Source organism: Bombyx mandarina, chromosome 22 (assembly GCF_030267445.1).
Source record: "Bombyx mandarina strain Sakado chromosome 22, ASM3026744v2".
Classification (NCBI taxonomy): domain Eukaryota; kingdom Metazoa; phylum Arthropoda; class Insecta; order Lepidoptera; family Bombycidae; genus Bombyx; species Bombyx mandarina.
In genome coordinates this window covers 2,699,985-2,726,169 of record NC_143228.1, presented here as the reverse complement: position 1 = coordinate 2,726,169, position 26,185 = coordinate 2,699,985, and the positions used below count along the sequence as shown (strand labels likewise).

At 35.4% G+C, this 26,185-nt stretch overlaps 1 protein-coding gene across 1 annotated transcript in view; it reads left to right on the top strand.

Annotated features, from left to right (window-relative positions):
• Positions 1-26,185, top strand: part of Baldspot (elongation of very long chain fatty acids protein baldspot) — a 47,905-nt gene that overhangs the window by 15,787 nt on the left and 5,933 nt on the right. Inside the window, exon 3 of the mRNA XM_028175208.2 lies at positions 25,021-25,242. Coding sequence (XP_028031009.2) covers positions 25,021-25,242 — 222 coding nt within the window. The remainder of the gene's footprint in view (positions 1-25,020; positions 25,243-26,185) is intronic.

Sequence of the window (26,185 nt, the reverse complement as noted above, 5' to 3'; positions counted from 1 at the left end):
TTAATATTAAATAAAATGGATCGTCTGTAACTGTTGAATAATTAATCGTATTCAAATAGAACTTCATTTGTTGTGGTTTAGCTGTTCAATTATTTGAAACTGCTGTATAATTGGCGAGCATTATAATTTATATTATTAATTTATCTATTTATGTTTATGTAACTATACTTGAGACCTTACAACTTATATCTCAAGGTGGGTGGCGCATTTACGTTGTAGATGTCTATGGGCTCCAGTAACCACTTAACATCAGGTGGGCTGTGAGCTCGTCCACTCATCTAAGCAATAAAAAAAAAAAAAAAAATTAACGAGATTTACCTATTACGCGCTGTGTCTTCATCACTGACAATGCCGATCGTCTAACATGTCGATAATAATTGAATCATCGGACTACCACCTATCGTCCCTCAGCTTAGAACTCAACAAAAGCATTAAATAAAAGTATCTCAGCGGTGCCTACACTGCATGAAGTTTTCTTTAAATTTTTTGTATTGGTTACAAATTCAAAAAAAAAATCGAGTTCAAATTGACACCTTCAATTTGATAAACGAAAATGTCCCGTGCCCTCACGTGGGTCAGTAATGAATACCGCGCGTTAATGTCAGACAACAGGGCTGTCCGAAATTTCTAAAGCAAATATTTTACATTTCATATGTAACGTGTTAAGGATGTGGAACCATCATACCGTGTGATCTGACGTTCTTTGTAATCGCGAGAGTCGAAGACAAAATTGAAATTTTATTAATAGTTAGTTAATAACAATTAAAATTTTATTAGCCGAATAAATAGTCAATTAGCACAAATCTCGACGAATAACATCGTAGTCGGCCGTGATCACGAAAATTATTTGAAACGTTGGAAATAAAAAATGGGATATAAAATCGATTTGTGAAACTAATATAGTATATTTGAGAGCAAATTTGACTTATACATACATGTGGCTCTTGCGCTTTCGGTATGAACACATTCCCGATCCTGCGGACAGAATGGAAAGCAGTCGACGTCGCCCAAAACACGTCATTTCCGATCCTCCCGATCCACTAACGGTGCTTTTAGGTACCTCAAGCACCGGTCATTATTCTCGTCGAACCCGTCGCTTGCAACAAAGAACTCGACGAGTAAATAATTAATCCACAGACAGACTGATTTTCTCGCCGAATCTTCTCAGTGGGTCGCGTTTCCGATCCGGTGGTAGATTCTGCGAAGCACGGCTCTTGCTAGGGTTCGTGTTAGCAACGTTGTCAGGTTTGAGCCTCATGAGCTCACCTACTACTTAAGGTTACGTTGAAATAACCTCTCAAGGCTACCAGCATGGGTAGGAAAACAAAAAAATCAGTATAATAGCCGTTATTGATAACCGTTTAATAACTTGTGGGACGTGAACTCGTTCAACCGTCGATTCAAATACAAATTAATATGAAATCTCGCAATAAAATAGGATAGTGATGACCCTATCCGAATCATTATTCAGAGCATGTCAAGCGCTCGTGCCCTGCCAGTGTAGTAAGTAACGCGCCGTGGTGCCGAGGCGAAAGTTCACGTGCTTACGTTTCAAAATGTCATGTAACAAACAATATAAAGGTGATAAGATTTAAATCTTCACCGACTTAAAAAAAGAGGAGGTTATCAATTTTTATTTTTGATGTGTGTTACTGCAGAGCTTTCTATTTGAAAGCCGGTGCTTCTCATGTGTGGCCAAATTTGAAATTTTATTATAATCTGACCGATAGCTTTTGGGAGTTATTCTTAATAATGAATATTTAATTGATTTAAACTACATTAATAATAATATTCTCGTTTCGTTATACTGAAGTTTGTTTTCTTTTTTGTCACCTACATTTTTTGTCTTATGACGTACACACATACGTCTTAAGATTTTCACGTGCGTATTTTAAATTTCAATCGTTGATATAGTTCAATAGTTGGTACGCTCACTGATATTAAGTACAGTAGATAGTACTCTGGGCATCGATATCCATTTAAAACCTATGCTAATGTGAGGATAAGACAGGTTAAAACATGAGGTCCCACCATGAACCATGAGGTACAGTGGGTCTCTCGTCCTTTGAATCGGAGCATATAACTTCTTCGCTGCAGGAATAAAATAAGACCCACCCATTATGCGGGATCATTACGACCGTTACTATACGCCATACCACCGGTATCTACAATTTTTCATTTAAATTTTGCGCGACATTCATTCGTGGAGCTCGTGGAGGTCGTTCTTGACCATGTGTCAAGTACGTAATCCGTTGGAAAAATTGTTATCTGCAATTTGGGCACAGACATAGTCGCATCTCTCGATACGGCAAGAAATATCCATACAAGACTTCAGAAGTCCTGGGAGTTCCGTTAAGAACACGAGTGTCTCACATCTAGCAAGTTCGACCACGGTCGGCACTGTCACTAATGATATGTATATGCCGAAAACACGTCATTACGGATCCTCCCGATCCATTAATGGTGCTTTTAGGTACCACAAGCACCGGTCACCGTCCTCGTCGAACCCGTCGCTTGCGACGAAGGGCTCGACGAGCGAATTAACCCATAGACACAGCCCACTGAGTTTCTCGCCGGGTCTTTTCAGTGGGTCGCGCTTCCGATCCGGTGGTAGATTCTGCGAAGCACTGCTCTTGCTAGGGTTAGTGTTAGCATCACTCCGTTTTGAGCCCCGTGATCTCACCTACTAGTTAAGGTTATGCTGAAATAGCCTCTCAAGGCTATCAGCTTAGGTAGGAAACAAAAAAAAAGCTAGGTATGAACGCAGGCAACGGCTTGGCTGTGTCGCTTGTTGATGTCCATGAGCCACCGTGTCAACTTACCAACAGGTGTAAACTCGTAAATTGCCGACAATTGTAATGAAAAAAAAGGATTCTAAAGCTGAAAACAAATAGCCATATCATTTTAAAATACGAGAAGCTTTCAAAACTGTCTTGTTTAGTAAGAATAATAAAAAATCTACGAGTAATCTCGTCCGGATATGGTTGTTACGATAATGACAGATAAATTACAATAACTTTGCTGAACAATATAAGTATCTATCTATTAGGTACAACAACAATATATATTAGGTACAGTATAATCATACAACTCAAGTTCACCGCTGTATTATTAGTATGGCAGTTTTGTGACTTGGCGTTTTTTTTAGAAATTCATTCGTGAATTTCAACTTCGTCGGTCTTAAATTTCATTTTAGAATGCATGGCTGCTTCGCTCGGTGTGCCTCTGAGGATTTTTATATTGCCTTTGTAGGGAGACGAGCATAGGGCTCGCTTGATGGTAGGTTGTTACCGCAGCTAGTAGACGTCAGCAATTCCAAAGACACAGTCAAGTCGCTGTCCACTGCTAAATACTCTCCACGAACCTCGTTTGAAGAAAGACATGCAATAGCATAGACATTATTGTACCTATCCAGCCTTCAGCTACGTTTGCCATGGTAGGTCAGGTCAAGGTCAGGCTTTTTAGATTTAATAAAGAGCTGCTAACTCTAATAGTGACAAGTGTCTCTAGTAGTCTAATAGCGGAGGACAGAAGTGAATGGAGGAAGGTGCTCAGTAAAGGTCACGACCCTCAGAACTGAGGAATACGACGCACGGAGGAACTCTAATAGTAGTCAGTATTTATCAACCACTTTCCAACTAGATAAAACTTTCAAAATATATGAGCAAACGTTCATTATAATCCCTTTTTTACAATAAAATAATTTTTTCTTATACTCTTTTTAATTCAAATTTATTAAAATTTATTTTCTATTTTTTAGTTGGATTTTCTATACAAGCATATTTTGTTAGTTTTTTTAAACTATTATTTATTTTTCATTTTTTAGTTGAATTTCATTTTTTTTCAATTATTCTTTTTAATTTTTTTATTAAATATTGAATTGTCATCGGTCCTTAATAAGTATACCAAATTTCGAGTTAATCCGACGTTTTGAAGGGGGTCAAAATCATGTTCAAAGATTCTGTGACATACTAACATACATTCGTCTGAAGCTAATAAAAGCGTATTAATAACGAAAATACAATAGAAATTACATAATAATATTACAAACAAAAGAAACAGGTTTTAACTGATTTCCATACGCAAATATCTGAATACTGAAATATTCTACGTTCACGTGACTATTTCTCTCACCTATGAACGTACAAAGTACAAAATTTCCACTCATTAAAAATCTAACGCGTCAATAACGCAAAAAGCCAACAAAGATCTTCGCACTTGTAAATACAATTACAACGACATCCGGTGTGGCGGGTAGCCATCATACAACGCAAGATAATTGACAGATGCCTGAATCTCGCTTACGACATTTTCAAGATAAAGCGCATATATACAAGTTCCGAACAACAACATTCGGTTCCCGATCCTGCGGATAGAATGGAAAGCAGTCGACGTCGCCCAAAACACGTCATCTCGGATCCTCCCGATCCACTAACGGTGCTTTTAGGTACTTCAAGCACCGGTCACCGTTCTCGTCGAACCCGTCGCTTGCGACGAAGGGCTCGACGAGTAAATTAACTCTCAGACACAGCCCACTGAGTCTCGCCGGATCTTCTCAGTGGGTCGCGTTTCCGATCCGGTGGTAGATTCTGCGAAGCACGGCTCTTGCTAGGGTTCGTGTTAGCAACATCGTCAGGTTTGAGCTCCGTGAGCTCACCTACTAAAGTTAGGGTTACGCTGACATAGCCGCTAGGGCTATCAGCTTAGGTAGGAAAAAAAAAAAAAAAAAACAACATTCGGGTCCACTTCGATAAAGCGGCACGACACGAGAACCCTCTCATCGTGGCCGCCGGTAACTACATTCCCGATCCTGCGGACAGAATGAAAAGCAGTCGACGTCGCCCAAACACGTCATCTCGGATCCTCCACTAACGGTGCTTCTAGGTACTTCAAGCACCAGTCACCGTTCTCGTCGAACCCGTCGCTTGCGACGAAGGGCTCGACGAGTAAATTAACTCTCAGACACAGCCCACTGAGTTTCTCGCACAGTTGCCAGATGGGGGGGATTCCCTGCAAATTCGGGGGGAAAGATTCTTTGGGGGGACATTCGGGGGGAAAAAGTTAGTTGGAAGAAATTTCGGAGGTTTTTGAGTATCAATAATTCATCCACAAACACAATTCGCAGTTATGCTATTAGAATAATAATTTATAATCTACCATACTATTCACAAGTCAATATTATAAAGAACAAATTAAGCAACCAAATGGCAATAGAAACTGCCGAAGCGGTTCTCAGGATTCGATTTTCACTGCCAAATAGATGCATAAATTTTGTTCCCACATCGGACATGTTAAATATCTTTAACTTCGAAAACGTGTATGCTTTAAATAATAATAACGAAAGTGAATATGATTCTAATAATTGTTTAGAGATGGTTGAAGTTATAGGGACAGCTTGATTAAAAAATAAAATAACCCTTTTGGTTTTTTATTTTTTCTTTAAAATAAGTAAAAACTGTTTTGGGGTTTTTTTTCTTCTAAAAGCCTATTTTCGGGGGGTTTTCGAAAAAAGTTGGGAGGAAATTCACACGGTCATCTGGCAACACTGGTTTCTCGCCGGATCTTCTCAGTGGGACGCGTTTCCGATCCGGTGGTAGATTCTGCGAAGCACGGCTCTTGCTAGGGTTCGTGTTAGCATCATCGTCAGGTTTGAGCCCCATGAGTTCACCTACTAGTTAAGGTTACGCTGAAATAGCCTCTCTAGGCTACCAGTTTTCAAAAAAACATTCGGACCGTCGGTCTACCGAGCAATATCACCCGCTCAGTGGAAGATCTTCCTTTCGACGTTTAAGCCTTCCAAACCGGAATAAATAGTTACCGATCGAAGATCGAGCTGCAATAATATTTGCGATCGAAATTAACGCGAACAAAACGAACTTAAGTTCAAACTTACGTAATTTATTCACTTGACTATAATAATAAAACCAGATTATCTTCTTTAATTTTTGTTATTGAGTTTTTAATTGTATTGCGTTTTATTGCAGTATCACAAGTCGGTGTTAATTGGTGACCTTATGCACTATCGATTATCAGTCGTAAATTCGAATAATTGATCCCCGAACTGTAAATATTTTTATGGAAACAATAAGTATTAAATCGTTGCGATACCAGCAATGAGTGTGTGGTCAGGGGCCCAACCTTTTCACTTGCCATGTAAGTCATTTGAGTGAGATTACTCAGGACCACAGATGTGTGTCAGGCAACTGTTTTTAACGCGGGCACACTTGTTCCAGAAGCATCGACGTTGATTCTAATTCATCGATTTTCCTTTTTCTTTCTGTTTGATGATTGATTAAGCATCTCCTAATTTGCATTTCAAAGAATGTGATTACATTTCTAAATTTATTCTAATTTAATTGAATAATAATAATATAACTCTTGATTTAACATCACATGTACAGAGTAAGCATATAAAACAAATAATAGACGGTGACATAAATTGGCGGCCTCATCGCTTAAAGCGATCTCTTCCAGGCAACCTTGCATCAAGAGGAATAAGGAAGCTAGCATGGACGGTGTTATGTCTTAATAAACTTACATAAAATATATACATACTTATATACACATGTGAAAAATAAATACATTATAAGATACATACATTACATTTTCTTTTCTTTTTTTTTATTATTATTGCTTAGATGGGTGGACGAGCTCACAGCCCACCTGGTATTAAGTGGTTACTGGAGCCCATAGACATCCACAACATAAAGCGCCACCCACCTTGAGATACAAGTTCTAAGGTCTCAGTATAGTTACAACGGCTGCCCCACCCTTCAAACCGAAACACATTACTGCTTCACGGCAGAAATAGGCAGGGTGGTGGTACCCACCCGCGCGGACTCACAAGAGGTCCTACCACCAGTGAAGTTACATACGATTAAATACAAATAAATACTAAAAATATGCAAGTAAATACAAAATAAGTAGCAACTTATACAGTTATATCGTAGGAGCCATACTATTGTGCAAGATAGTGCGATTTTAATCTGAACTTGAAAATTTCCAGCGAGGACGATTGTTTGATGCTTAAGGGGGGTAGTGCATTCCATAAACGGACTGCTTCAACCGCAAAGGAATGGTCATAAAATGACGTCCCGTGAGCCGGAAACTTCAGCATTAAATTTTCCTAGTCTTATCTTCAATATCATTTTATTCTAATTTAGGTAATCTAAAAAATTCTTCATACAAGTAAAAATCACGTTCTACAACAACTGAACTGGTGTGAGAAGGCATCATACGAACAGGCTCAGGTAGATACCAAGCCTATTGTTACTAAATAAAAAGATGTATATTTACTAAAATAATATCAAAGGAACTACACAATCACAAATAACTATTTGAACAAAAATACGGAATATTTTTAGATCCGCTTAAATGTTGTTGAAAAGGCACGGAAAAAACCAGTGGGAAAAGAGCAACACGTCCATATTAAATTGGAACTACGGTCATATTTTAATAAGTACCAATAAAAACCGCTCCGATATGATTTTTTACAGAAACCACACAATACATTAGGTATAGTGGCGATGCTCAGTGTGTAGGAAATACATATTTTTTTTAACACATCACACGCGTACAATATCATTAATTTATATGATTATATGTATAAAAAAGATATATGGTTCGTCGAATTTGAAATACTTAAATGTTTTTGTTGTTTTTTGAGATACAGGTTTTATTAGAACGATTACCGCAAAAGGAAGTATAAAGTAAGGTAGATCACTAAAATTCTTCATACTCGTCTAATAGTTTGTTCATTGCTGAGCATGAGAAAAATTTATAAAGTAAAAAATTATATATAAAAATTTACGCTAAAATTATCACATTTTTTAAAATTTATTTTTCACACAACCCTCCCTCAAAGTAACACCAGTAAAGATCAATAGCGTTTATATCAATTGCAATTATATATTATTAATAATATTTTTTTTTTTTTTTATTTCTTAGATGAGTGGACGACGATTAATAATTATTGTATCCACTCTAGCAAAATGCATATATTTTTTTATGTTACTCTAACAATGCACTAATCGAGAAAAATACCTCTTAAACCAATACGCAATGTCTTCACTCGCAATAAACGTTTTGTGTTATAAATTGTTGTTAGTTCCTGTATCGAGACATTCGCGACGTCTTGTTAATAAAATTAAAGTCGAAATCATTGTTTTGTGGTGAATTGATTAGCACTTGTCCACAATTTTTTAAACACACACGATCAGCATTGACGTAGTCAGTAGATTATTTGCTAAAACATTTATCAATACTCATTTTGTACATCTTCAATCTTTAACATTTTTACACATTTATTTGAACTAAAGCTCCGCAGTAGTCGAAATTCGACTATAATTAATTGGAATTGTAAGTTTGTACTAGTGTAGTAGTCTTAGCGTTGAAAATACGATCATAATAGTTTATGATTGTATTTTCAACGCTAAGACTACACTATAGAAAAACATTAATAAAGTCAAACAATATTTAATCTATTTTCAATTTGACCACAGACGTCAAGAACAAAAGTTTGACAATAAATAGTATGCATGCGTGTGTGCGTCAAATACATGGTATGTAGTGTGTGTAATGTTTTCTTTATTGATTTAATGTATCTTTTATGCATTATTTAAAATAAATATTAGCATTGTGCACTTCTTCTCTATATTCTCTATAAGTTTGGAAAATTTCATACTCCTCCGTCCGCGCAATTTTCGTAAAAAGGGATACAAAGTTTTTGCTTCACGTATTAATATTTGAATGAATATGTCTGGAAAACGAAATAGTGATTTACTTTACAAAGTTCTTGTTCGATGGGATGTTTTATCGAAATGTCGAAGGAGGAGAATATAATTTTGAAGAAGAAATTGTATGTATTACAAATATTATTTACCACGCTGTATGGACTTTTACAGTAAGACCCCGGTTAACGCTGCTTCGTTTGGCGCTGTTTTGATTTAACGCTGTTTTATTTCAATTAGATATTCCCCGAAATTACACGGAGGCTTTATTAGGCTTCCCGATATCCGAAGCAGCTTATATGTTTTTTCTTAATTACAGTGTTATACGAACGTATATTTGTCGTTTCAAACATTTGTTGACGTTATTGTAAGTATAAATTTATATAGTACTAGCGACCCGCCCTCGCTTCGCTTCGGAAACAGTAAACACACATGAAACCAAAAAAATAAAATAAAATATTTTTTTAAAAAAGTAGCCTATGTTCATCAGGGACAATGTCGGCTTCTAATGGAAAAATAATTTTTCAAATCGGTCCAGTAGTTTCGGAGCCTATTCGAAACAAACAAACAAACAAATCTTTCCTCTTTATAATATTAGTATAGATATATTATTATAGTTTTTATCATGGGTACATAATAAAGAACACGAAAATAAAGCAACAAGAAAAAAAAATCATTAAAAACTAAAATGCAAGTGATTAGAAGATTCGGTTTGGTAACTTTAACAATGAGTACTATTTAAGGCAGAAAATTGGAAAAAAAAGAACAGGCTGAATGATTTGAAATATAAACATACTGACTATTCAATTACTATGTTTCTATATTTGCAAGAAATAAATTTATGTCATATTGTTTTAAAAACATAAAAACATTAATGGTAAAATACCTGATCGATTTTCTACCAATCTTCCCCCAACCCCATTATTTAGAAGATAGATAACCTCGTTTAACGCTGTTTCATATCACGCTCTATTTTAATGAAAAGTATATATACCCCGCGCTAGCGGATCTTACTGTATTATTATAATAGATTCGATTCACCTGTGCGAGGGACATTTTTACAATATGATAACCACGTATTATATATATAATGTTCTCTTTTAGTGTCGCTGTTTCGAATCAAGGTAAAAGATAATAAATACGCTCACTTAAAAAAAAAAGTTCAAAAAAACGAACAAATACGTTTTTATAGAAAATAAATTTGAATTAAAAATAGTGTAAGAAAAAATGATTTTATTGTAAAAAAAAAGAGTGGGGTGCATGGTATCAGTATCAGTAGTTATAAATATTTTATGAACAGATATGAGTAGAAGGGTTATTTTGATTATATCCTGAAAAGCACCCCACGCTTTTTTACAATAAAATCGCCAAAATAAAATAAAACTAGATATAAAATAAAGTATTATAACGTAAAATAAAGAAATTTTGCACGACACGAAATAGTTTGGTTGAAACTGCGTCTAGATTTTGTGGACGACTAATTTGTTCTAAAAAAATCGTAATGCAAAAAAGCGCTAACGAGCGAGCTTATAATTTATGAAAAACTATTTAACGATGTTCTTGTTTATTTGCACACCGAAGGTCATTACGAAGTTGACTATGTACACTAGCTATAAGCACGTTAGTCGTCAGAATTTTTTATTCACAAAAAAATATGAATTTACACGTTATTATTAATTTTAAACGTATAACGTATAATTTGCATGATACATGTAAAAAAAGGCTTTTCGCTGCGAATTAATTTTTTTCGAGCCGGGAGCCAAACCTCCTACGAGATCCCCGCATCTAAGAGACGCGCGGGGTATGTAAGACTCATCCGCGAGTGCGAACCGCGGCCCTCGGGATATTTTTAGGGCCCTACCGCACTAAGTAACTCCCCTGTAGTCTTTTTTTTATTGCTTAGATGGTGGACGAGCTCACATCCCACCTGGTGTTAAGTGGTTCCTGGAGCCCATAGACATCTACAACGTAAATGCGCCACCCACCTTGAGATATTAGTTCTAAGGTCTCAGTATAGTTACAACGGCTACCCCACCCTTCGAACCGAACCGCATTACTGCTTCACGGCGGAAATAGGCGGGGTGGTGGTACCTAGCCGTACGGACTCCCAAGAGGTCCGAGGTCTCTTACATCTGACGTCCGATCTACGCCCGGGGTCAGAACCCGGTTAAAATAGGGGCAGTCGCGGCATTTACCAGCATTAAGACAGTGCCCTCGAAACTGAATCGGCATTTGAAAATTCAACTCTAGAGATAAAATGATGTGGTGCTGGTTAGCTTGTAAGTTTCTATTGTTAAAGAATATGACGTCATCCGTAGAAAGAGCAGTGTACTCCTACTCGGTATCCCTTTTTTTCTGCCGTGAATCAAGCTTATGAAGGTTGGGACAGTCGCTGTACAGCTGTGACCACAACGTCGCATTTCAAGGTAGACGACACCGTTCATGTTGTAATAGATAACCATTTAATACCAGCTGATCAGTGAGGTCGGTTAATCTATCTAATGCCATATTATTTTTTACTTATTTTGTCTTTGGCAACAATAGTGTACTTCTTATCTGACTTATGTAGGGATATAGAGAAAGCTCTAATGCAAAGTCACGTGATTAGCTTATGTCAGTCCCATGCATCCTCGTACTTTTCGTAACGCTTGTAACGTAACGACATAACGTCTTGAGTTGTCTATCCCCCTCTCGATCGATTCGATCAGGGGCAGCTTCGTGCGTAATATGAAACCTCGCACGTAATTTATTTGCGTACCACCAATTTTGTCGAGTGATTGATAATCATGAAGGGCACATCCAGCTCTTCCAATACGGTACTTTGATATTGTATCTATGTAAAACTTTTGTAATAGATACAGATTAGTTTTTCCTTCCTTTAAGATATAATAATTGTGGTGTGTTTAAAAAAATATATATTCGTTCAAACATTGTTTATACCATTCACTTTGAAAGGTGTTATACGGTAGGAGTCATCGACCTTGTCCATGTTATGCTTTTCGAATCACCATCACGAACACGACGCCGGAATGTTTTTAGTTCGCAAAAAAACATACGAATGGTTTTAGTGCAATTAACTAAATTAAATTTGTTATCGTGATAAAAGTAACAAAAATTACTAGTATCTGTTTACATAAACATTGTGTGGTTTATTTTAATAAAGAAATAGTAGTACATTACCCTTATCTTTTTTTTTTTTATGGCTTAGATGGGTGGACGAGCTCACAGCCCACCTGGTGTTAAGTGATTACTGGTGCCCATAGACATCTACAACGTAAATGCGCCACCCACCTTGAGATATAAGTTCTAAGGTCTCAAGTATAGTTACAACGGCTGCCCCACCCTTCAAACCGAAACACGCGGACTCACAAGAGGTCCTACCACCAGTAGGGTGTAGTATCTCAGGGTTCGTTTCAAACTTCTGCCCATGTTAATAGTTACCGTAGCTCGGGGATGTCAACAATACTAGGAGCACAGTCAAGTTGCTGTCTGCCGCAGAGATGGAGAGGTGCTCTTAGATGAACTCACCCCTCGCCGCCGGATCAAAGTTCACCTTCTAGAACCACGCTCAAGTGCAGTGGGCTTCAAGAGACCATTTTCCCTCGTACAAGTTCTGGAATGAACCGTCCTCTACTGTGTTCCTCGAGCGACGTGACGTGTTCGTCTTCAAACGACCATAGTCCTCGGCGGTAGGGTAAGGTAACCACTCACTATCAAGGGGCCCTACACTTATCGGCCATAGCAACAAAAAAAGCAGATATTGATATCAAAATGAGCATGTTGAAAATGAAATTGCAAATGGTTTTCTTTTATTAGGTTTATTATATTTATGCTGCCCAATCTCATCGATCCATTAATAGCGACCCGCCCTCGCTTCGATTCGGAAACTGTAATTTATTATTGATTTCTCCACTATTTAATGGATGTTACTATACATGTAAATCCTCCTCTTCAATCACTCGTATCTATTTAAAAAAAACGCATTTAAATCCGTTGCGTAGTTTTGAAGATTTAAGCATACTTAGGGATATAGGGACAGAGAAAGATACTTTATTTTATACTATGTAGTGAAGGCTTTAGACGTTCCTAATTATTTCTTCAGCAATTTTTGCTCTAAGTCGCTGATTAGACACTTATTTGGTAGTCTAATTGTGTTAGTGTATAAGTTATATTTTTAATTAATAATTACATGCGTAGAAAATGTTCGTCGTATCTTAGAAACGACCTCTTCACATATCTAATGGCCTTTTTACAAGTAGTTTTTATAAGTACGTTTGTGAAACTTAAAACTTAAAAATAAAACATCTATTGTTGCTGTGCCCCTCAAACACTCGTATGACGCAAACGCCCGACGATATCTCGCAAGAGTGATTGAATTCTAAATTTTTTTTTTTTTTTTTTTTATGTTTGAAGGATTACTGTTGGCCCGGAGGCCTCTCCAGTTTCACCAGGACAGGTGGGCGAGCAAAGGCTCAGCCAGGAGGGAACTAATTATTAATGTGTGCTCTTCGTATTTTTGTATAATAGTCTTGATTATTACATGTTAAGGGATGAGCGTAAGTTAGCTAAAAGGTATTTTATTTTTTATTGCTTAGATGGCGGGATGAGCTCACGGCTTAACCGGTGTTAAGCTGTTACCGTAACTCTAACACATCAACAACGTAAATGCTCCTTGCGCGATGACAAAAAAACCCGCTTAACTAATAGTCAATTCCATTTTGCCCTTTTTTTTATTTAGTATTAAATATTTATCGCTAACCACAGGACTCCTGTAGTTTTTTTTTTTTATTCAAACACAAATAAATTATACAAAATTTGTTATTTGAATAATTTAGGTTGTTTTTCTCGTATTAATAATTAATTCTCATAAAAAAAATGGTTAGCAATTTTAATGTTTACTACCTTTTAAAATTAACATAAAAATGATAGTTTATTTTATAATCCATTCGTAATTTATAACTTGAATTACACTGTTTTATTATTGACACTAAAGTAATTCTGTATTATAAATTATATCTTCATTTTATGATCTCATTCATAGCTTAGTGGTAACACGTCTGTTCCTGTAGCTGTCTATTCTAAAGGAATTTCGTTCATAGTAAAATAGTAGTAGTTAAAGAATAGTTTTAAGTGCTGTATCAATGACGTCATAAACACACAATTAATAAAACATTCAAATAAATGCGAAAGAGAGAGAGAGAAAGAGAAAGAAAGAAAGAGAGAGAGCGAGAGAGAGAGAGAGAGTATTCTTTATTGTACACCAAAAAAACAAATAAACAGTGCGATACATTAAACACAAAAAAGTACAATTGGCGGTTTTATTCCTAAGAGCGATCTCTTCCAGACAACTATCACGTGGACAAGAATCATTTGGAAACGAACTACGCGCGGTGTGCCAATCCAGTGAAATACATATATTATACATGTATATACACATACATACTTATATATTATATATCGAGGGGCGAAAGACAATATTGCTTAAGCGACATTTTTGCAACTTTACAGGAGAGCCATTTAAAGTTTGAAATTTGGTAAAAATATAATAATAAAAAAAACAGCTTCAGCTATTTGAATGAAGTAAACTTAGTTGAAGTTTAATTAAAAACATCGAAAATGTTGATGCAAATACCAAATAAAATGCACCTTTAATTATTACAAATTTAACGGCCGTCTGGTGTAGTGGTAAGTGACATGGTCACTACACAAGGGGGTCGCGGGTTCGAATCCCGCCAAGGAAAGATATTTGTATGATAAATATAAATGTCTTTGCCAGGGTTATGGATGTATATTAAATATATGTATGTGTATAATAAAAATATTACATTTATTTCCGTTATCTGGTACCTGTAACACAAGTTCTTTACGAACTTATCACGGGACCAGTTAACGTGGCGTGATTGTTAGTAAATATTTATATTTATTTATTTATTTTACTTTTTACTGGTGGTAGGACCTCTTGTGAGTCCGCACGGGTAGGTACCAACGCCTTGCCTATTTCTGCCATGAAGCAGTAATGCGTTTCGGTTTGAAGGGTGGGGCAGCCGTTGTAACTATACTGAGACCTTACAACTTATATCTCAAGGTGGGTGGCGCATTTACGTTGTAGATGTCTATGGGCTTCAGTAACCACTTAACAACAGGTGGGCTGTGAGCTCGTCCACCCATCTAAGCAATAAAAAAAAAAAAAAAATTTTTTTTATTAAATATTAAATGTCGCTTAAAACAAATAGCCTTTCACCCCTCGACATATTTTCTTTTTATTTACAATAATTTATTCCGCTTTTTTAACTTCGCTCACTAAATTTAATAAACATTAATAAAAAATATTTGTAATTAATGTTTTTAATTAATGTAAATACTAAAATTAATATTGTAAATAAACTGAGAGTGCTAAAATTGTATATACGAGGGCGGCACTGAAAATTTCGGGAATTAACGAAGTGACACAACATTACTATTTAAAAATGTATTTATTGCTTTTCGAAGCGATATTCTCCGCGAAATTTGACACATTTTTCCATACGATGGAACCAATCATTGAAGCAACCATTCCATTCGGATGTTGGGGTCTCCAAAATGGCCGTTTTGTAGGCGTCCACAGCTTCTTCAGGTGATGAAAATCTCTGTCCACGCAATTTATTCTTTATTTTAGGGAAAGTATAGAAATAATTAGGGCTTAGGTCGGGGCTGTACGGCGAATGGTCTAATAATTCTGTTTTCTTGCTCTAAAAACTCTTTTGTTCTGTGCGCGGTGTGAGAACTCGCATTGTCGTGATGGAGGATGATGCGGCGGTTGCAGTTCTCTTTACGGAGTTCAGAAACGACCTGTGGCAAACAAATGCTAGCATACCATTCTGCATTAAGCGTTCTTTGTGACATTGTATTATACAGTATAACGATGAACGGACTCATCTTTGAGGTCAAAATCTCCATTGTATTGTGTGATGGATATCGCGCCCTTCAAATCAGAATTAATTAGTGCTTCACAGCCTTTAGGTGGATTGTTATTGTAGTCGAAAAAATGTAGTTTTCCACAAAATCTTCACCTGCACAAACACGCTATGTTCATAACAGCGCAAAAACAATAAATTATATTTCAGAAATTTCCGAACATTCAACTGTTATACACATAATATCGTTCATAGTAAGTACTAAACAAAACACTAAAACAATTGTCCCAATGTTAATATTGTTTTTCTTAACTATATTTACCCAAACGAACCCAACATCCATCACGTACTTAAATAAATAACACTTGTATTCTTTTAAAACACACACTCAAGTAAAGGATTATTGTGTGTAGTCTGTCTTGTGTCAATATTAATTAAGTAACTCGTGGAATGACCGACGCGGTTCTCAAAGTTCAAAGTTTAAGTTCAGATAGTGCAAAGACAAACAAACACAAAGACAAACATTAAGATTAGTATAAATGTGAAGTTAATATAATATTTTAATTTTTAAATTCGTAGATCCGAAGTTTTTTTTTTATTACTTAGATGCGTGGACGACCTCACAGCCCACCTGGTGTTAAGTGGTTAACGGAGTCCATAGACATCCACAACATAAATGCGCCACCCACCTTGAGATATAAGTTCTAAGGTCTCAGTATAGTTACAGCGGCTGCCCCACCCTTCAAACCGAAACGTATTACTGCTTCACGGTATAAATAGACGGGGTGGTGGTACCTACCCGTGCGGACTCACAAGAGGCCCTACCACCAGTAATTACGCAAATTATAATTTTGTGGGTTTGATTTTTATTACACGATTATTCCTTCACTGTGGAAGTCAATCGTGAACATTTGTTAAGTACGTATTTCATTAGAAAATTTGGTACCCGCCTGCGGGATTCGAACACCGTTGCATCGCTAGATACAAATGCACCGGACGTCTTATCCTTTAAGCCACGACGACTTCAAATTAGAGGCATTAGAGGTGTATGTAATAAAGTCGTTGTGGATTGAAAGATAAGATTCACTCTGTATGCATATCGCTATTCGCTATGTGAGTATACTGATGCCAAATTCTGCAGACACATCAAAATTTTTCAAATAAAACCGGCCTTAACATGAGCTTACGGACGACTTCCATTATGAAGGAATAACATGTATTTTCGACACACATAACGTCATTATAAATTAGATTGTAAATATAGCGAAGGCCACGACCCTTTTATTAATGAAATTGTTGAGTTATGCTCCTTTATGCTCATTATTTCACCTATACAATAAGACGGTAAAATTTTTTTTTAAAAAAATCCCAAAGTAGTCTATTTGTTTATAAACAATTTCTTAACAAATAGCGTATTTTTTTTTTTAAATGTTAATTAATACCTATGGTAGATGCAAAAACAGCAATATTAAGATATTACGGAAAAAAACTATTTTTCATAACATTTTTTAGAAATTTAATTTTTTGTTAATTAAAAAAAATTATAATTATCAAAATAATAAAGATAAAAAAAAATTTTTTGCATTACTTTATTAAGTACTTATATGATAAGAGCTCCACGAAGGGAAAAATTTATAGATGAATTATTGAAACTTTTATACCGTAATTTATAAAAACAGAGATTGGAAAAAAGTTAGTTAATTAACAATGGTGTAAATTTTTGAAAAATCGATATAAATTTTTTTTTTCACCGAGGTTTTTTTCGTTCAAGTGTTTAGATTACACCATAATTTATTCAAATTTTTAAATTGTTATTTAATACTATAAAAAAATTATTTTAGGTGATATACCGGCTTTTTAGACGGCGCGCCTATGCCGTAAAGACCTCGCGGAGCGCTATTTTCAGCGTTAAATTTTTTTTATAAATAATAGAGATAGAATTCCGGGAGTTGGGACTTTTTTATTGGAAATTTCCTCCTCTTTCAGGATCTTTTTTCAAAATTCCTTAAATATCATTATTTTAGAAATTATTAAGGAAAAACCAAATTCCTTTTTTTTTAAATCTTATTTTGTTTATAACAATCGCAATTTTTTATGTGCTAATAAGCCCTTAAAAAACATTTTTGTAGACATCATTCCGCATCCAATGAGCTATCGTACATATTTTTAGGAGCTTTATGTCTATTTAACACGTTTTTGAACTTGTTGACTAGACTATGAGAGGCTATTTCAGCTTCTCCTTGACGTGTAGGTGAGCTCACGGCGCTCAAACCGGAGTGTTGCTGACATTGACCCTAGCAAAAGCAGTGTTTCGCAGAATCTACGACCGGATCGGAAACGCGATCCACTGAGAAGATCCGGTGAGAAACTCAGTGGGCTGCCTAACAATGTTATATTTAATTAAGCACAAGGATAGTCCATTTTATGTAGGCTATACTCGGATAGCTATATAGGCTACATAGCGGATATACTCATAGAATAAAACCCAGTGTACTGGAAACGCTTCGGACAACCGCCAGATCTAAAAGCGCAACGCCAGGGAAGTAATCCTTGAAAACATCGGGGACCAATGATCAGCACAACCACGACCGCTCTGACAATAGTACCCGACTGAGAAGAACAAGAATAAAAAAGGTCTTTAAACATAGTGATGTTTGGATATGGTAATCCGACGAACCAATATCCGGCATTACGAAATACGGTTCTGACTACATTAATGGCTAAACCCATAAAATTGGCAGATGTAGGTACGTCAGATATGTATTTCTTTGCACCACCTTTGTTATCAAGGTTATTACCAAAAGAGTCATCTGGTTTCTCTTGAGTTACTTATTCTAGTTCTTGTATCGGGAAATGAAGGTCGGATATAGTATATACATATATGTATATTCTAAACCGACATTCGTGCATTACGTAATACGCTGTCCGAGAAAAAAATATTTACGAAAATAAAATTCTTATTTTGCAATCCGCAAATGACTCAGTATTGAAATTGAATCAGCTGTTAAGTTTCAAAGGGGTTCCTAACAATAGCTACCATAAATTCGACTTCTTCTGTTCATTTATTCGATTTCCGAATAATCCGTTATCGATTCAGACTATTTCAAACGATTAAAATTTCGAGACGGTCACGGTCAATGCCAAACTTAGAATCGAATGCATGATTTCGTTTGTAATTTATCTAGGAATAACATTTTTCTCGCGTTCTATTATATGATTTAACTAGCGACCCGCCCTCGCTTCGCTTCGGAAACTAATTTATTATTGATTTCTCCACTATTTAATTGATGTTATTATACATATAAACCTTCCTTTTCAATCACTCTGTCTATTAAAAAAAAAACCGCATCAAAATCCGTTGCGTAGTTTTAAAGATTTAAGCATACATAGGGATATAGGGACAGAGAAAGCGACTTTGTTTTATACTATGTAGTGATATTTAAGTTATAAATTGTGTTATAATATTTATACAAGAATAAGCAAATTTAATGACGCCATCTAGACTGAAAATAGAAGACCAGCTAGCTATCCATACATTACATATAATATCAATTAGTATTTAGATGGTTTTGATTCATTTAATACAACCAATTTTTCGTATTAAAATTGATAAATTATACAAGTTCAATTTGGTGGTGCTACCGGGTACCTGCCCGCGCGGACTCACAAGAGGTCCCACCACCAGTAATTACGCAAATTAGAATTTTGCAGGTTTGATTTTTATTACACGATGTTATTCCTTCACCGTGGAAGTCAATCGTGAACATTTGTTGAGTACATATTTCAGTAGAAAAATTGGTACCCGCCTGCGGGATTCGAACACCGGTGCATCGCTACATACGAATGCACCGGACGTCTTATCCTTTGGGGCACGAGATATCAAATGCATATGAGGTAATAGCAAGCATATTGATATAATAAATATACAGTTTTAAATTATGTATATGGATTGATGTATATAGATTTAGTTACAATGCTTCAATGCAATACATAAAAAGCACGACCAATAATAAATTCAAATTTGATTTGTAAATAAATAAAGACTGGTGTCTACAATAGTCTACATACGCTGTGTAACCTTATATTTCATACGTGTTAAGATCATAAATTATTCAGTTCGAAAGTTGAATACAAAAAACTAATTTGAATGTTTTGCTTATATTGCGCTGTTTTGTCAGGTGGCGGCATTCACATTGTTATGTCATCCACTTAACACCGGATGGGCCGTACTACTGTTAAAAAAAAACTATAAGAAATTAGAAACACAAATTAATATATTTTTCAAGCTTTTCATAAAGCAGTGAAGTTGCTTGGGAATTACCACTTTAAGCTATAAAACTGCGTAATCTAACTTTTACGCATTGTTAACGTTTTTGCTTGAGGTGTTTTAGAAAGAGCTTTCTATTCTGTTCTATTTAACACTAAAGAATACTTTTTTTTTACTTAGCCATTGTCGGCATTTCGAATTACCGAAATATCTCAAGAGAGTTAATTATCGGAATGTCTTTCACAAATATGTAAAGTTTTGTATTGCGTCAGAACCGGCTCGCGGTCACTGGTACAAAACACATTTAGCAATAGAAAGTGTTAAGATTGTGTAACACGAGAAATTATGCGTTCGCCACGACACTTCTCGTACGCGGACCGAGTAATGGTTTCTGATCGACCCATTCAACGATCTGTCTGCCGCAAACGCGTTCTGTTGAAGGCTTTTTCATAACCGGCTCGTGATCTGATAAATACGTCGAAATTAAAAGTGTCGAAATGGAATATTTTTAAGGTGGGATCGTGGTGAACGTGATTTGAAAAGTTTTCCATAGAACTGTCTTGCATCCGCCGATCTTGAGCCATCGGGTGATTAGCGGCCGAAAGTCCCAATTTCATTGGAACGATGATATAATGAATACGAATAAAAGCTAGATTCAGAGCGAAGGATATTTATTTCTTGATGTACAACACTTGCACGTAAGACTAGAATTTTTGTGCAACTATAAGTAACTACTTTAAAATCTTTACGCAAACTGAATTCTCACATGAGCTACGTATATTAAGATTTTTTAGTTTTATGTGTGACAGATTTTAAAATGTTTCTCCCTGAATTCTTATCTCAATCATTGGATGCTTTTTTTATTTATATCGCAACGTAAGAAATTATTTTATTAGATTTTAAAAAAAAAGAGGTATAATATATAAATATAATTTTTTTTTTCCCTACTAATGCAATCATCCACCAATCAACGCAAATTTATAAGTTTTGGGGGTAAATTAAGAGCGTGACCACGCGTCAGGTGCGTTGTTTCAAAATATACCTACCCAATAATTGTTAAAAACAAAATACAAATTGCTTACACGAGTGTTACTATACGCATTGCACACTACTCAGATTCGTTCTCAAATAATTATGACAATCGTACAAAAATTAAATGTGTAGAATAAATATAATATAACATATATTAACATAATTGAATTTATGAATTATAATATTTAAAATGAACAAAAACACATAATAGTAAGATAAAAAAAAAACATACACATGTGTACTAATTAACCACACAATAATATGTAGTAGTGACGAAAAGAAAAAAAATTATTGACGTTTAGATTTCAAGTTCAAGTACTAGTTTATTAACTCGATACAAGTATTAAAACAGCTGTCGTATATCTCATACCCAACTGTTATAAAGAAAATTTGTAAGACTGAAAGAATAGTATTTAAAAGAGTCAAGAAAACTGAGATATTATTTATTATATTACTGAGATTTTATTACTGGTGGTAGGTCCTCTTGTGAGTCCGCACGGGTAGGTACCACCACCCTGCCTATTTCTGCCGTGAAGCAGTAATGCGTTTCGGTTTGAAGGGTGGGGCAGCCGTTGTAACTATAATTGAGACCTTAGAACTTATATCTCAAGGTGGGTGGCGTATTTACGCTGTAGATGTCTATGGGCTCCAGTAACCACTTAACATCAGGTGGGCTGTGAGCTCGTCCACTCATCTAAGCAATAAAAAATAAATAAAAAGATATGTATGTGTTATCTGACCACTCAGTGGACGGTGTCTATGGGTTAGTTCACTCGTCGAAATCTTCGTCGTAATCGACGAGTTCGACGAGGATGCCATCAATATTGTTAGTACGTTGTATCTGTAAGCAAATCCCGATGAAAAGGCCGAGTCTTGGCATATACTACGAGTGATCACCGAGGGGAGGGAGAGGTCGAAAAAATTTAAAAAATAGGTCACGTAGTATGGGTACGTTCCCTAACGTAAATGCTAATTCGATAATTTTCATCCCATTACATATTTATTGCATGACCGTCACATCTTCGGTATAAGGTTGAACACGATCGTACTTAAAGAGCCACTTACGATCATTAACCGCTCGATATAAACTTTAGTTACGGACGTTGGATTCATTGAAAAAATAAATAAGAAAAAATATAATCTAAAGATGTGAATGTCAGAAATTTGAAACGCTTCTTTATAATATTTCCATTGCAAAGCATTTAAATATAATTGTCAAATAGGAGTCGGGCAGTAATTAAAAAATATAATTGATGTATTCTTTTAATATAAGGTTTATGTATGTATTTAAAAAAAATTCTTAGACTCCCGTCTAAAGAGTTCCACGGCTTGTCTGGTAGTGTTAAGTGGTTATCGGAGCCCATAGAAATCACCAATGTAAATGCCGCCAGCCACCTGAACTCCTAAGTCTCAGTTCTAAAGTAGCCGTCTGGTAAGTGACATGGTCACTACACAAGGTGTTCGCGGGTTCGAATCCCGCCAAGGGAAGATATTTGTATGATAAATATAAATGTCTTTTCCAGGGTTATGGATGTATATTAAATATATGTATGTGTATAATAAAAATATTACATTTATTTCCGTTATCTGGTACCTGTAACACAAGTTCTTTACGAATTTACCACGAAACCTGTTAACGTGGCGTGATTGTTAGTAAATATTTATATTTATTAAAAAAAAAAAAAAAATGGCTCTCCAACCTTAAACCGAGAACGTATTACTGCTTCGCCGCAGAAATCAGCAAACTGTGGAAAATACCCGTGCGACCTCAAAGACGCCCACCGGTAAAACCGATTGTTACGTGGTGTTTAATTAACAAAATTGTAAGTCCGTCCCTTCCTAGGCTCGTATGTTTTCTTTATTTTTTTTATTGCCTAAATGGGTGGATGATCTCACAGTCCACCTGATGTTAAGTGGTTACTGGAGCCCATAGACATCTATAGCGTTAATGCGCCACCTACCTTGAGATATAAGGTATCAAGTATAGTTATAACGGCTGCCCCACCCTTCTAACCGAAACGCATTACTGCTTTACGGCAGAAATAGGCAGGGCGGTGGTACCTACCCGCGAGAATCACAAGAGGTCCTACCACCAGTAATACCAGTATGCCAAAACCAGTATGTGTTTTCTGTATCCAATTACACACCCGAAAATTTTGATTGAATGTTAGAAATTTGGTTTATCTAATAATGGTTGTCGAACATAAAACAAAATCTAATCTATCACTTCAATGTATCTTTTAATCTGTTCTAAAAACATGAATCACAGCGAATGATGTCATTTCAACTCTTGGCCTGTCCTGTCGATTATACATTCACGTATGACGTCACGCGTTCGTTTACGTAATAAAATAAAAACGAATAATAAATGTTTTAGGCGTTTACCCAAAAATCGTGTATATAATAAATAAAAATTTCATTAAAACATTTTTATTAAAGCACATGTTAATTTTAGTCACTTTCTGTTGAGAAAGTTATCCCATTAAGATATAGAGATTGGAGTGTTTAAAAAATAATGTTCTTCAATTATGAACTGCTTACAAATCTATATATTAATACGTGAAGCAAAAACTTTGTATCTCTTTTTACGAAAATTGCGCGGACGGAGGAGTATGAAATTTTCCACACTTATAGAGAATATAGAGAAGAAGTGCACAATGCTAATATTTTTTTAAAATAATGCATAAAAGATACATTAAATCAATAAAGAAAACATTACACACACTACATACCATGTATTTGACGCACACACGCATGCATACTATTTATTGTCAAACTTTTGTTCTTGACGTCTGTTGTCAAATTGAGATTAAATATTGTTTGTCTTTGTTAATATTTTTTGTAGTGTAGTCTTGGCGAAATGTGTGATTATAGAAGTATAAAATACAATCATAATAATGTACAAACTTACAATTCCAATTAATTATAGTCGAATTTCGACTACTGCGGGACCTCTAGTACCATACAAATACATTACAATGATAATGACAGTAAACTGTCAGATAACCAACCTCAACCAAAAATGACCTTTGGTCAATGTCGACCAAATGAAAAAGCTATTTCGATTTCTTTCATTAGAAAATTATATAACCAAATCGCTGCCTATAAATAAAGCATTCTCCTTGAACCTCGTTTGAAGAATGATATACCGTAGTGCTGAGAATAATTAACGAAGGACTTTTAGTATTAACAAACTTTTTTTTTATTGCTTAGATGGGTTGACAAGCTCACAGCCCACCTGGTGTTAAGTGGTTACTGGAGCCCATAGACATCTACAGCGTAAATGCGCCACCCACCCTGAGAAAGTTCTAAGGTCTCAGTATAGTTACAACGGCTGCCCACCCTTCAAACCGAAACGCATTACTGCTTCACGGCAGAAATAGGCGGTGTGGTGGTACCTACCCGTGCGGACTCACAAGAGGACCTACCACGAGTAAACAACTCACAAGAGTCCTCCCTGTATTCAAGATAAAGACAGTTAAAGTTTTCCACAAAACGTCACGATAAAGGCATCCATTATTACGCTATACCGAACTGAAAGTTCATATTTTGACATATCTCATATCTCTTCTAGCTCTGGCAGTATGGCAACAATTGAATAAATAATATTAGAAACGTAATTAATAATAATAAAATAATATTTTACTCGATGACTAATTAATTAATTACGTTCGTACTTTTAATTCGTTTTCGGTATCTAATATCATTATTAAAGTACATATATCCATTTCAGTAACCTTTCAGTACAAGTCTATGAAAATGTTCTTGATAGTTGTTAATAACACATATTATGAGCGCAACAAACAAACACATCCATTCTCGCATTTACAAATATTAGAATGGATAGCCAATGCCTAATAAAAATTTGAATTTAATCCCTACGTTGGTGATTTTAATTCATTTTCATTCATGTTTTTGGATTCTAGACAGTAATTAATAGAAAATTACGTAAATTTATACCAAAATAAGACATGAAAAAAAGTGAAATATTTCGAAAATAACTAAAAAAGAAACACGTGACTATATATCGAATTAAAATAATTCATAACCGCTGGTATATTTGTGAGTGTAATGAAAACGATATGTCTTCTTATTACAGTTTCATCGAGCAAGATAAAGTTTCCGGTTTCTGGACATGGATGTTCGTGCTATCGAAGCTTCCAGAACTCGGCGATACGGTGTTCATCGTCCTACGCAAGAAGCCGCTGATCTTCCTCCACTGGTACCACCACATCACGGTCCTGCTGTACACTTGGTATTCGTTCACTGAATACACATCGTCGGCGCGCTGGTTCGTCGTCATGAACTATTGTGTGCACAGGTGTGTGTTATATCAACTATATTTCTGATTTAATTACGTGATTTAGTTAGATTTATTTAATTGTCAATGTTTGTAGAGGTAATTGCGTTCGTAACTCAGCATAGCGTCTCGTGCTTGCTTGAAGGTTGTTTTCGCAATTAATTTGCATATTTCATAAAGTATTATCATGATTAAACACAGAGTTTCAAATCGCCTTTAATTTTCAAAATACATTTGAAAATTAAAGGCGATTGACACAATAAACAAAAAAATATTTGATCAATAAATGATTCGTCCAATTTTATACATAACAAGGAAACACATAATATACGCGTGCTATGTAGAATATTTTGATGTCTCGAATTATTACACTAGTGCAAGTTTTAGCAGTTTCGCACGTGTATATATTAACGGGGATTATGTCATTCGCTTCAATTGGATTGAATGCGTTTTGCAATCATCACGCGAATGTCGTCTTATACTATGATAATATATTAGGTCGAAATCTCCAGTCAACAAAAAACAAAAACAATTAAACGACAAATCAACAAAAAATATATCACATATATATGTATTTTAAATGTAATTTAGCTTGAACGTGTCATACGCGTTTAAATTGATTAATTAAAATATTTGATTGTATCATTAAAAAAAAATCATAAAATACAGGTTTAAAAATATATATATAAGCAAACGTTTCCTACTCTTTCATGCGTATTAACAAAATTGCTTATTTGCATTAATAAATTATGTACAATAATAAATTACATTAAAATGCGGTAATAATACGGTTTTAGGGTTCTGAGCCTCAAAATGAAATAAAAAAAATTATTGTTGTAGAATCACTTTGTCAATACGTCAAATTGAGTCAAATAAACTTACTATATAGCACCTCGTTACCGCTACGGTTTCCTCCCGTAGGGGGAGGGGTGAAATCGACTGGGAACTTCTTGGAAAGCTATAA